Genomic DNA, 12384 nt, shown 5'->3' on the forward strand with positions numbered 1-12384 from the left:
CAGGATACCAAAGGCCTACTTCAAGGCTCTGGGCATCTTATTCAGCACCTACTCCAGCTTCCAAGCACACACACTTTCAAAGGATATATTCACAGTCATAAGGACTAGAAACTTGACTTTAAAAAATAACTGAAAGGTGAGGTGCTCAGGGTCTGAGCCCAAGACCATTTTGTGTGTGTGTGTGTTTGCTTCTCTAGCATCTCAGACATAGAAACTTCCCTGGCAACATCCCTGCAAAAATGAAGACCTTATAGCTGTAAGATGGATGTGGTGCCCAGCTTGATGATTTTCCCCCTCCCCAGGCCACTACTTTGGCTGAAATCCTTACCCTATGCCAGACATGTCCAACAGGTAGATTGTGATCTACCAGTAGATCACTGGATGTCTGTGGTAGATCACCGGTAGATCAGTGGCTCCCACAAAGAAGCTAAAATACTTTGGTTCCCCTAAAAAAAGCTCAATATATTTGCCCTGCACCCCATAAATGACCTGAACCACCAAAAACAGGGCTTTCCTTCCTAAAAAAAGCTCAACAATGTTGACCTGAATCCTCCAAAAGGGGGTAGATCACTGCCAGTTTTTAACTCTGAGTAGATCGCAGTCTCTTGGAAGCTGGCCACCCCTGCCCTATGCTATGTCTCTTTATCTCTCCTTATAACATGCAGTTTCTGATGCCCATTGAAAGTGGTATGCCTAACATCTTTTTAGGGAATCTTCCAGGAGCTGCTATCAGTTTTATTGTGTAGCTAATGATAATACGTTAGTAAAATCACAATTGGGGTGGGGGCAACCTTTTTTCTCTGCCAAGGGCTGCATTTCCTTAGGGATAACCTGTCAGGGGCCACATACTGGCAGAGGGTGGAGCTGAAGCCAGCAACCAAAAATGGACATATCCGTCCACCTTCTCTGTATGTGTCCCTCCCCCTCCCCTCCAAGCAGGCTGCCTGGGAGAGAAATTACTTCTCCCACTGGTCTGAATCAGTTGCTTGCAGAGGGCTTGTCTCCTCTCCTCCTTCCATTTCCCTGCCTTTTCCTCTCCCTTGGGACTCCTGCAGCTACATGAAATTCAGCTGAGAGTCACATAGGACTCTCTTGGCAGAGGAGTCTGCTCCATTTGGGCATATGGGGCACTGCCCCCCCCAACCCCAGCTTGCCCTCATCCAGCCCTCACCTGTCTGCCTTCTTCCTGATGACCAATCCAGAAAGTTGCCCACAACTCTTTCTTCTCAGTGTTGCCCCTTGTTGAACTCAGCAGGGAGGAGAGGAGGAGGATGGGGACGAAAGTAGAATTCGTTGGCTGTGCCTGTCATTGGCTCTGGTGCCACCTTACTGTTGGGCTCCCTGCCTTCCACCCCACCAATCCCAGTGGGCAGCAGCCACCCCCACAATTTGCCTGTCCCTGCAAGAGAGGATGATGGACTGCAGAGCAGAAGGGATGCCTCCCCAAAATCTCATCCAAGGAAATGTCAGTCTGGCCTCCTCCACTGGTCCAGAGAAGGAGCAGATGCAGGGAGGTGACCCTCCTTAACTTTTCTGCCAGTTGTTCTGGGACTACAGAATGGAGCCATCCATCACCCAGAGGATGAAGGGTTGGGGAGGAGAGGGTATCGGCGTTTGTATTGTTGCAACCTGTAAAGCCACCTTGGGCACCCGTTGATTAGAGGTGAGAGTCTAAACCTTCAAAATGAATAACAACAAAAAGTGATTTTTAAAACACACGTTGCAATCTATAACAGGGCAGTAAGCTTTCCCGTTGCTACACTAATAACAGCGATTTTGTGACTCTGCTTCTTTTTTACGGTACGTTTTGTACCATCTGTTCTTCTAATGTTTTATAAGTGAGATCAGTAAAATAATTCCATGAATATAAAACGGGCTGGACTGATGGATTATTTATTTAGGAAATTTATTAACCGCTTGCTCAAAACACAACACACACGGGCATCTCCAAGCTGTGTACATTTTCAGTTAAATAGAGAACAAGTTGTGTGTGTGTGTGTGTAAATCCACCCTTGCAGCCCTCCATTATTAAAACATTTAAAATAAATGTACCTAAATCATGTGTCTATAGATACGCTTGATGAAACAAACAAGTTTTCAGCAGGTGTCTAAAACAGTATAGTCAAGGTGCCTGCCTTTTGTGGGAGTTGGAGAGGGGGTCTTCAAGGCTTTATTTATGCCAGCATTCACAGATGCAGGCTGTGTACACATCACCATTTATTCTGACTCCCATGAGCTGCCCTGAACTGGTGTTTAGCCCAGTGCACGTTACACTGGCCAGTACAGTGGTACCTTGGGTTAAGTACTTACCAGTAATTCGTTCCGGAGGTCTGTTCTTAACCTGAAACTGTTCTTAACCTGAAGCACCACTTTAGCTAATGGGGCCTCCTGCTGCTGCTGCGCCGCCGGAGCCCGATTTCTGTTCTCATCCTGAAGCAAAGTTCTTAATCCAAGGTACTCTTTCTGGGTTAGCGGAGCCTGTAACCTGAAGCGTATGTAACCTGAAGCATATGTAACCCGAGGTACCACTGTATTCAAGTGTGTGTGTGTGTGTGTGTATGCTTTAAATGTATGCTGTGGATGCAGCCAGTATTTCACAAGTATTTTCTCCAAAAAATATGTTACTTCGTGACTATGCCAAGGTCTACATCCTTTTAAAAATTATTGTTTGATTTTTAAACAGCAGCACAACTTGTGATATATCAATGTACACGAACACACCAAATCCTGGGAACTAGCTTACCACAGAGAGATCTGCAATTTCTGGCACCCTTAAAATTGCAGTTCCCACAATTCTTTTTGGCGGGTGAGAGGGAGGGCCGGCCTTTTCAACGTATGGCATGTGGGCAGCCAGAGAAGGTTGCAAACAATGCCCTATTTACAAGCTTCTCTGTGTATGTTTTTGTACCTTTCCTCTGCATGAGAAATCCAGGGGAAAGTTTTGCCCTTTCGGTGGCAGGGCCCACGTTCTGGCTAAACACAAATATTGCACCTTTTGAAAAAAGAAAAGAAAATTAATGAGAGGCTTCCTCCAGTTTCCTCGGCTTTGGCTTTTGGCAAGTCAGCCGGTCCCTCTGGGATGCCTGCCTCTGCCCATTTCAACACCCTCAGCCCAGGCCCCTTCCAGCGCAAAGGCGATTTACAGCCTTCACCCCGCCCTGCCTGCAGCTGTCCACAATCGCTAAACTAAGCCACTGTCTGCTGGCGAGGGTGGAGTATCCGTCCGGGCCGGCCTGCCTGCAGCTCCTCAAGATGTCTGGCTATGTAAGTACCAACTGCGACTGCAGTTGACAGGGAAGCCGAATTGCCTCTGCTGTTGCTCTGGCCATTTCTGTTGGTGCGCATTGTGGTGTGTCACAGAGCACGGCCGCTTCTAAAGCGTCTCTCTGTCATCTCTCGGCCGAGTTAAATATAGCCGTCTGTGGGTGCCCTCAGGGATTATGCTGCTCAAGGTTGGATTTCAGCTGCTAGCAAAGCGTCCAGACAGGCCTCTGGACATTCAAAGTGATTGCTGTTTTTGCTGTTAAATGAGAAGTTTCTAGTTCATAGGACTGTGGCAAAACACACACACACAAAGGCCCTGCTGTGTCTTAAATGACAGGGCTTTTCGATTTGACGCATGGAATCAAATTGGGGTGTTTTTTTGGATTATTGCTTCATGTTGTGAAATGGTTTAGTATGTGAGTGTTATTGTGATGATGCATTGTTCTGAATTTTAGTGGTTCTGTCGTGAGCTGGTTTGAGCCTGTATTTATACGGAAAAGCAGCATAAAAATGTTAATCATGACATCAGGTTGTGGTGCGTGGCACTGGACACCCATGATGACACCTGTAATTCTGAGCCCCAGTTCAGACTCTGTATTTAAGCTAGTAAGTTTTAGGAACTCAGTTGGCATTTTAAGCCTGCCTGCACCTAGCTGCTATCTCTGGTATTCTTCCAGACATATACTGAGTGAGAAAAAGTTATTTTTACATTTTGCAAAACTGTTTGTGTGTGATTGTTATTTTAAGGGGGAGAAAAGGAGGTAATACCAGGAAAATCCAGTCTGCCTTAAAGCGACCTGGATTACTAAAACTAAAAGGCTAAAAGTAGCCTATCTGTATGGGGAAGTTTTTTATGTTTTATGGCATTTTTATATTTTTCTGGAAGCTGCCCAGAGTGGCTGGGGCAAAAAAGTCAGATGGGTGGCATATAAATAATAAAATTATTATTATTATTATTATTTAGATTCTTAATAATAATGATAATGATAATAATAATAACATATTACTTATACCCCACCCATTTGGCTGGGTTTCCCCAGCCACTCTGGGCAGCTCCCAACAGATTAAAAACAGAATAAAACATCAAACATTAAAAACTCCCCTAAATAGGGCTGCAAAGGGATGGCACTCTGTTGAACGTGAGGGAGGAAGGATAATATCTAATAAATATATCCTCTCCTAGCATCTAATCAAGTCCCAGGATAAAGCTTTCTTCAGCGTTTGCCCTCCTGCCACAGTTCTTTTTTGTTTACAAAGTAATAATCATAAATAAATAAGAATAAAAATGTGCACCCCACCATCGAGACACCATTCCGTTGTAACTATCCAACTTCCCAAAATTTCAACATCTCTTGCGATGGTTTGACCCCTTTCCATTTTAACAGTACAAATTCTACAAACACCTTCCATATCTCCTCAAAATCATTTCTCCTGCATATTCCCTGCCTTACCTTAATGGCACATGTTAATTTATCATTAATAGCTGTATCCCACACTTCTTTATACCATTCTTCCAATTTATATTCTGCTTCCCCTTTCCACTTCCTGGCTATAATAATTTGCGCAGCTGTCAATAAATTTGTGAGCAAGCCCTTCATAGCCTGCGAACCTTCCACCCACCCCACCGTAAATTGATAATAATGCTACCTCTGGACTTTTGGTCAGCTTTAACCCAGTGATTTCTGTTATCTCCTTAAACACCCTTTACTCAAAAAATTGTACATATTTACACCACATGTGAACATAATTCCTGATTTTCTGGCATCCTCAGTTTCCTGCCACAGTCCTGCCTGCATTGTCACCTTGCTGATTTACACTCCTTTATCACATCAGCTCCCTCCTGGCACTCGCTTCTCTGATTCTCTCTTGACAGATAGAGCCGAAACCTGGAGACCTGATAGAGATTTCCCGTGTGGGCTACCAGCACTGGGCCATCTACGTGGGTTCTGGTTACGTGATCCACCTGGCTCCCTCAGGTAAGGTCCTCAGGCTTGTATCAGGTGCACGGCCAAGTCAGGCAAGGTTTACGGTTGCCAGCAATGCCAGCTGGTCCTGTGCCTCTATGCTGGGCATTGCCAAGATGGAAATTATTGGCCACCTTTTCACGACGCAGAAAGCTGCGGGGCTTTTCCACGAGTGCTGGATTAGGGCCCTGGGTCCGGAGAAGGATGTTTCTAGAGAGATGTGCATCATGGCAGTTTCCCCTGGATCACACCTTGCCACGCAATCGGGCCCAGACTCGCACACACACACCCTCTCCCCTCCGTCCAGGGAAACAGGGGGCATGAACAGAGCCGTAGCTAGGTGATCTTGCGCCCCTGGCAGAACCATCCAGATTGTTCCCCCTACCCACGGACAAATTAGCTCTTCTTTCCGCCTCTCCTCCAACACCCCCTCCACCCATTCAATTCATCCTCTATTTAAAACCATTTATTACGAGGCAATAATTGATACAGTGGTATCTCTGGTTGCGAACGGGATCTGTTCTGGAGGCCCGTTCGCAACATGAAAAGAGCGCAACCTGCAGCAGTGCGTCTGCGCACGTGCGGGTTGTGATTCGCCGCTTCTGCCCATGCACGTGACGTCGTTTTGCGTGTCTGTGCATGCGCGAGCAGCAAAACCAGGAAGTAACCCTCTCCGGTACTTCTGGGTCGCCGCGGGACATAACCTGAAAGAACGTAACATGAAGCGGACGTAACATGAGGTATGACTGTATTTATATTTATAGACGTATTTTTTAGCTGATTTTGCACCCCACCCCATCGCCTGCGCCCCTGGCAGAGGCCCACCTCGCCACCCCCTAGCTATGGCTCTGGGCATGAACAGAGTTCAAGGACCCATTTAAGCCCAGAGAAAACACCCAAGGAGCGGGTGAAGCAAGAAGAGTTTGGATTTGATATCCCGCTTTATCACTACCCTAAAGCAGCTAACAATCTCCTTTCCCTTCCTCCCCCACAACAAACACTCTGTGAGGTGAGTGGGGCTGAGAGACTTCAGAGAAGTGTGACTGGCCCAAGGTCACCCAGCAGCTGCATGTGGAGAAGCGGGGAAGCAAACCCAGTTCCCCAGATTATGAGACTACCGCTCTTAACCACTACACCACACTGGCCAGTGAGGGATGTGGCCCAGAGAGGGTAAAAATTACATTTGTTGCTCCACCTTTTTTCCCCTGCACCCTGTTTTTGCCTCTGGCTCCACCCACCTCTGCCATGTGGCCCCTGGAAAGTTGCCTAGAAGGGAATGTGGCCCTTAGGGTGAAACAGTATCTCCACTCTAGTCCTACCTTAAAAGGGCTGCATCCTCTAGACTTTCTTGTTTGGGATGATGAGGGTGAAGGGATGATGAGGGTGAAGGCTATCAGTCTTTTTATTTTTATATTTTTGCTGAGAAACCAGACCTATAGGATCACATTTGGCACAGCTAGTCTTCTAGTTCTGGTTTTGTGTATTAAAAAGCTCATCCTGTATAACTACATGGGTGATTTTGAATAATGAAGGTGGGCGAACAAAGTCAGGGAGCACAAGGACTGTCAATTCTGAAGAAGAGAGCCAGTGTGGTGCAGTGGTTAAGAGCGGTAGTCTCGTAATCTGGTGAACTGGGTTCGCGTCTCCGCTCCTCCACATGCAGCTGCTGGGTGACCTTGGGCCAGTCACACTTCTCTGAAGTCTCTCAGCCCCACTCACCTCACAGAGTGTTTGTTGTGGGGGAGGAAGGGAAAGGAGAATGTTAGCCGCTTTGAGACTCCTTCGGGTAGTGATAAAGCGGGATATCAAATCCAAATCCAAACTTGAATTATCAATGGGCAGGAACCTTTCTTTAAATGATTCCTATTGTAAAAGATATTGGATATCACAATGGATTATGTTATTACAGGCTGGTGAAACTCAGATCCGGGAGGAGCAGGGCAAATGTGGCCCTCCAGTCTTCTTTACCTGGCCCTTAGCAGCCTCACCAGCCTTGCTCCACACCCTTCTGCCTGGATTGTGTCCTTGAAGTCTGATCTTGCCTCGTGCTTGTCTGAATGGAGGCTAGAGAGGAGTACAAAAACAGGCCTACTGCATTACTGATGTTCCCTTTGTGTCTTCCAAGATGACTTATACCAGGCCAGCACCTCCAGCCTGATGTCTGCCCTGTCCGAAAAAGCCGTGGTGAAGAAGGAACTCCTGTGGAGCATCGTCGGGGACGACGTCTGCCGCATCAACAACAAATACGATCAGAAATATGAGCCGCTCCCGGCGAACAAAATCGTGCAGGAGGCGGAGGCGCTCCTGGGCAAAGAAATCCGCTACAGCTTGGCCAGCGAGAACTGCGAACATTTTGTCACCAGGCTGCGCTACGGCACGGCTAGGAGCGACCAGGTGCATATCGATGGGCCACAGCCATGGCTGCAGTGTGCCAGATTAGCACAAGTCTCACTGCTTCGAAAGGGCAGAGCAGTTTTGTGGCCTTCAGGAAAAAACGCTAATCTTATCAGCCCCTTTCTCCCAATGTATTGCTGTAAAAACTCTTCCTGGAGCAGCTGTAGTGAGAATGATGTTGCATGTTCCCCAATTGCTGAGCAGCTTAGGGACTCCAGAGTTTCCTGTGCATATGCAGAGTTCAGTTCTCTTGGAATGAAGGTCACTGCAGACTGTGGTGCATCTAGGATACCTTATAGGATTTTATTTACATACACATACAGTGGTACCTCGGGTTAAGTACTTAATTCATTCCGGAGGTCCGTTCTTAACCTGTTACTGTTCTTAACCTGAAGAACCACTTTAGCTAATGGGGCCTCCTGCTGCCGCCGGGCCGCCGGAGCGCAATTTCTGTTCTCATCCTGAAGCGATTTCTGTTCTCATCCTGAAGAGCTAATATTTCTGGGTTAGTGGAGTCTGTAACCTGAAGTGTATGTAACCTGAGGTACCAATGTACATATATATAACAGTGTTATTTTTCTAGAAAAAGAGGTGCCGGAACTCACCATGAACGCCTTCCCTTGTTCTCTTAGAATGGCAATGGCGCCCACCTGAGAGGTGCTGCAACAGAGTTCTGGTGCATTCCATCTGAATATAAAGCCACATAAACACAGCAAAATGAAACTCTGAACCATCTCGATCTTGCTGAACTGTATCTTAACACGCTCATCAACCTAAGCAGACCCTCCAAGTGTCCCTATTTTCCAGTGACAGTCCTGGATTTACAGAAGCTGTCCCAGTTTCTGATTTGATCCTGGAATGTCCCTCTTTTCCCTAGGATGTCCTTGTTTGCATCGGAGGGTGTGGAGTTATGCAACCCCCGAGCCAAGGAGATAAGTAACTATTCAACCTTTAGCAGACATCTGAAGGCAGTCCTGTATAGGGAAGTTTTTAAATGTTTCATTTTTATTATGTTTTTATATATGGTGGAAGCTGTCCAGAGTGGCTGGGGGAACCCAGTCAGATGGATGCAGTATAAATAAAATTATTATTATTATTATTATTATTATTATTATTATTATTATTATTACTTACAACGGCCCTATTTCACTGGAGAAATGTTGGCAGGTAGCCCAGCAACATCCTAGAGGCCTATACAGCTTAACAGTTTCCCCTTCTGTGTTGTTTGCAGGTGAGAGACACCTTGGTTGCTGGCACAGTAGGGCTCTTCGGCGTAGGCCTTGTGGCCATTGCGGCGACAGTGGTCAGCAGCTTATTCCTGCCCAGAAGGCACAGAGAGGAATAAATGGCTGCGCACTCCTCCACCGATCCCCGTGGCGGGGAATCCTCTCCTGTTAGAAGCTTAGCCTCTTTCCTAGTCTGTTTCAAATTCTGAAATCAGTGCAGTTCAGGAGACGACGCTTTTGTTTTTAAACGCAAGATTCTGCTCAGTGAAGGTTAAACACGTTGACTTTGTGCTGTTCTACCGGGAATGTTTTCAAGGGCATCTTATAGAAACCTCACAGTTTCAGTGCCAAGGGTTTTTTTGGGGGGTGGAGTGAGAGGTTGGGGGATGTCCCAGGGCCACATGCCAGTGTCTTCCTCACTGCTGTCACCCATTCTTGCTGTGGGCCCAATCTGCATGGATGCCCAGAGGAAGAGCGCATGTCATGTGGGGAGTGTTCCCTGAAGGAGTGGAGATGCTTAACTCTGTATGTAATATTATCCCAGAAATCAAGTTTGAACACTGACAAGGACCTGAACCATAGGGTTGTAGCCAATGGTAGCCCTACTCAGAGCTGGCCCATTTAAGTTAATAGGCATGCCTAAGCAAGGTGTGATGGGATGGTGAGCTGCTTGTGCGTAAAATCCTGATCCCTCAGAGTTTGGCTAAGTTCCCAAACCTCTGTCTGTGATGGAGCTCCTTAAGCATGGCTCCATCAATCGCTCGTAGAATCGGACAGTGGGCGTTTACGGAACTTCTTCCAGCATAAAAGCTCCTTAACGGAAACGCGTTGTCAGGGGTTCAGGAGCAGAGGGAACGGATGGCGAGGAATCGGAAGGAGAGGTTAGCGATGATAGCCGTCCGAGATCTCTAAGTCTGTCCAGCGAATCGGAGGATTCACAGAAAGGGGCTCCCGTGGGCAGAGCTGGGGGGTTACCAAGAGGGGCACCCCAGGAAGAAGGGACCAGAGGGGATTCAGAGAGCAGCAGCTGGAAATCCGGACCAGCTACTCCACCAGAGAGCAGCAGGGGGGAGGAGTTCCAGGCACCAGCGACAGGCAGCTCTCCGGCAGCAGCCACGCCTGCGTCAGAGAGCGAGGAAACGGTAGAGAGGAGGGTCGGAGACAGCGCGCGCGCGCCAAGTTCAAATGTACCAGAGGGAGGCGCAATGAGCAGCCCGGAAAGGGAGCCAGGTCCTAAAGCCCGCCGAAGGGAGGGGGAGGAATCCGAAGGGTCCGCATCCGAGGCATCCAGGAAGGAAGGAACCCCGGGGGGTGGTAGGACCCAGAGGCGAAAGGAGAGACGCAAAAGGTGGAGCAAGGCTAGGGTCTTGAACTGGTGTACAGGAGGCGGAGATTCAGATGGGACTTCGCCGATCTAGGGAATAGACGTAGAGACGCACGCTAAGATGTGGAAATGGAAATTATACTTCAATAAAGACTTTATTCCGTTCTACCGGCTAGCGTTGGTCCTTTGTGAGCCGGGACCTAGAGGCAGTCTCTGACAGTAAGTCCCATCTCCCAGAAGTTTTCATCAGTTCTCTTTGACTCAAGCGGCGTGTGGGGAGCGAAGCAGGGAGGAAAGAGGACTGGTGCCTTTGGAGCTCACAAAAGTCAAGCGACATGTCTACTGAAGAGCAAATTGCTTCCCTGCGAGAAGCGGTAACGCAGCTCAGCGCAGAGATAATCGCCTCCAGGAAAAGAGAGGATGAAGCGGCTGCTGCATGCCGAGATCTCCAAGCCAGGTTGGAAGTGCTTGCTAAGCAGGCACAAACGGGTTCCAGATCCGAGGGAATCGGGTTGGGAAGGACTGGAGGCAGCATTGTATCTCACTTTGATGGGAATTTGCAGCAGTACCCCAATTTCCGAGCAGACGTGCAGTTTGCGCTGAAACTGCTGGAGAAAGAGTTTAGAGATGAGCAAGAAAAAGTGGGGTTTATCTTGTCTCATTTGCATGGAGACGCGAAAGCATGTCTGCGCAATCTGTGGAGAGATATGGACCCAGCGCTCCAGAGTTCAGCTGCATTCATTAAAGCGATGGATTCTTGCTTTCTATCGAAAATAGACATTGACATTGCCCGTAAGGACATATTTGAGCTGAGACAAGGGAAAGCCAGCGTGAGGCAGTATCACTCCCGCTTTTTTGCATTGGTCAATGCCTTGGGGTGGGACAAGGATTCCCCCCCCGTTAGAGATCTTTATTGGGAAGGATTGAACCCCCAAATCAAGGATGAGATAGCGCGGGGGGAGAGACCCAAAAGCACCCAGGAGGTGGTGGACAGATCGCTTGCAGTGGGGGTGAGGCTGGAGGACCGCCCTTGGGACAGAGGAGAAGGGCGTTGGGGACGCACACCAGCCAGAGTGCCCTCCCTCTTGCCCAGGGATGTCGCGCGTGCGCAATCAACGCCTCCGCAAGCAGGGGGGGAGGAGCCAATGGAGATCGGCGGTGCTAGAGCTCAATCAGCCACCAGAGCCTTAACACCGGGAGCAGTCAAAACAAAGCAGCCTAGAGGGAACAGGAAGTGTTACATCTGTGACAGTTCGAAGCACATGGCGAAAGAGTGTCCCCAGAGGCTCCACAAGCACACTGCAGCTTCAATAACAGTAATGGGAGCAACTCAGCAAAGTGAACCACGGCAGGGAAACGGAAGCACTGGGGGCCAGCCAGGCGAGTCAGTGAAGAAGTCCCCAGAGATTTTGAAGCCCACGGATCCCCTCCCGCCCAAACCAGTGGTGCAGCTCACCGCATCGCTCCAGCTGCCCAGTGGTCTCACTTTAGAAGTGCCGATTACGATTGACTCTGGCAGTAATGCGGACTTTATCGCACTGGAATTCCTTCAACAACATAACATAGCGCTACTGCCAGCCACACTGCCCCTGAACGTGGTCACAGTGGATGGCAGGGAACTGCTAGGGGGGCAGGTGGTGCAGCAGACACCACCTATGGTGATGCAAATTGGGAATCACCGAGAAGTCATCAGCTTCAACGTCACCCAATTGTCGGACACGCCCATAGTGTTGGGCATGAGTTGGCTGGATAGGCACAGCCCGGCATTAGCGTGGTACCAGCGGCAATTGACCTTCTGCTCTTCCTACTGCGCAGCGCACTGCATCCAGACCTGCCAGGAAGGAGAGGGGCGAGAGGATGCACCGCAGCTACACCTAGGCATGGTGCAAGCGGTGCCCAACAAGTACAAGGAGTTTTTGGAGGTCTTCTGCGAGAAGGAGGCGGACAAACTGCCCCCCCACAGACCCTATGACTGCAAGATTGATCTCCTGCCGGGGGCAACGCTGCCAACAGGGAAACTGTATTCCATGTCTGAGGACGAACTGCAGGAACTTAGGGAGTTCATAGACCACAATTTGAAGCGCGGGTTCATTCGGGAGTCGAAAGCTGTAGGGGGCAGCCCAGTATTCTTTGTGAAGAAGCGAGACACGCCCCAGAAGAGGCTTGTAGTTGACTTTCGAATTTTGAACTCGAAAACCAAGCCCTCGTCCTT

General features: G+C 48.7%; 1 protein-coding gene and 1 long non-coding RNA gene across 2 annotated transcripts in view; one reads left to right on the forward strand and one right to left on the reverse strand.

Moving 5' to 3' along the window:
- Window positions 1–167: 167 nt before the first annotated feature.
- Window positions 168–2277, reverse strand: LOC310752144. The gene is made up of 2 exons (XR_014542843.1): window positions 1530–2277; window positions 168–309 (listed from the first exon to the last, which is right to left on the reverse strand). It is a non-coding gene; the product is annotated as an uncharacterized lncRNA (long non-coding RNA).
- Window positions 2278–2831: 554 nt separating this feature from the next.
- The window catches only part of LOC310752105 (uncharacterized protein), a 37797-nt gene continuing 28244 nt past the window's right edge, over window positions 2832–12384 (forward strand). The window contains exons 1-3 of the mRNA XM_083591865.1: window positions 2832–3264; window positions 5138–5240; window positions 7354–7622. Of these exons, the coding sequence (XP_083447991.1) occupies window positions 3253–3264; window positions 5138–5240; window positions 7354–7622 (384 nt within the window). The 5' untranslated portion in view covers window positions 2832–3252. The remainder of the gene's footprint in view (window positions 3265–5137; window positions 5241–7353; window positions 7623–12384) is intronic.

The sequence above is a fragment of the Podarcis filfolensis genome (assembly GCF_964270895.1).
Source record: "Podarcis filfolensis genome assembly, chromosome: 16".
Classification (NCBI taxonomy): domain Eukaryota; kingdom Metazoa; phylum Chordata; class Lepidosauria; order Squamata; family Lacertidae; genus Podarcis; species Podarcis filfolensis.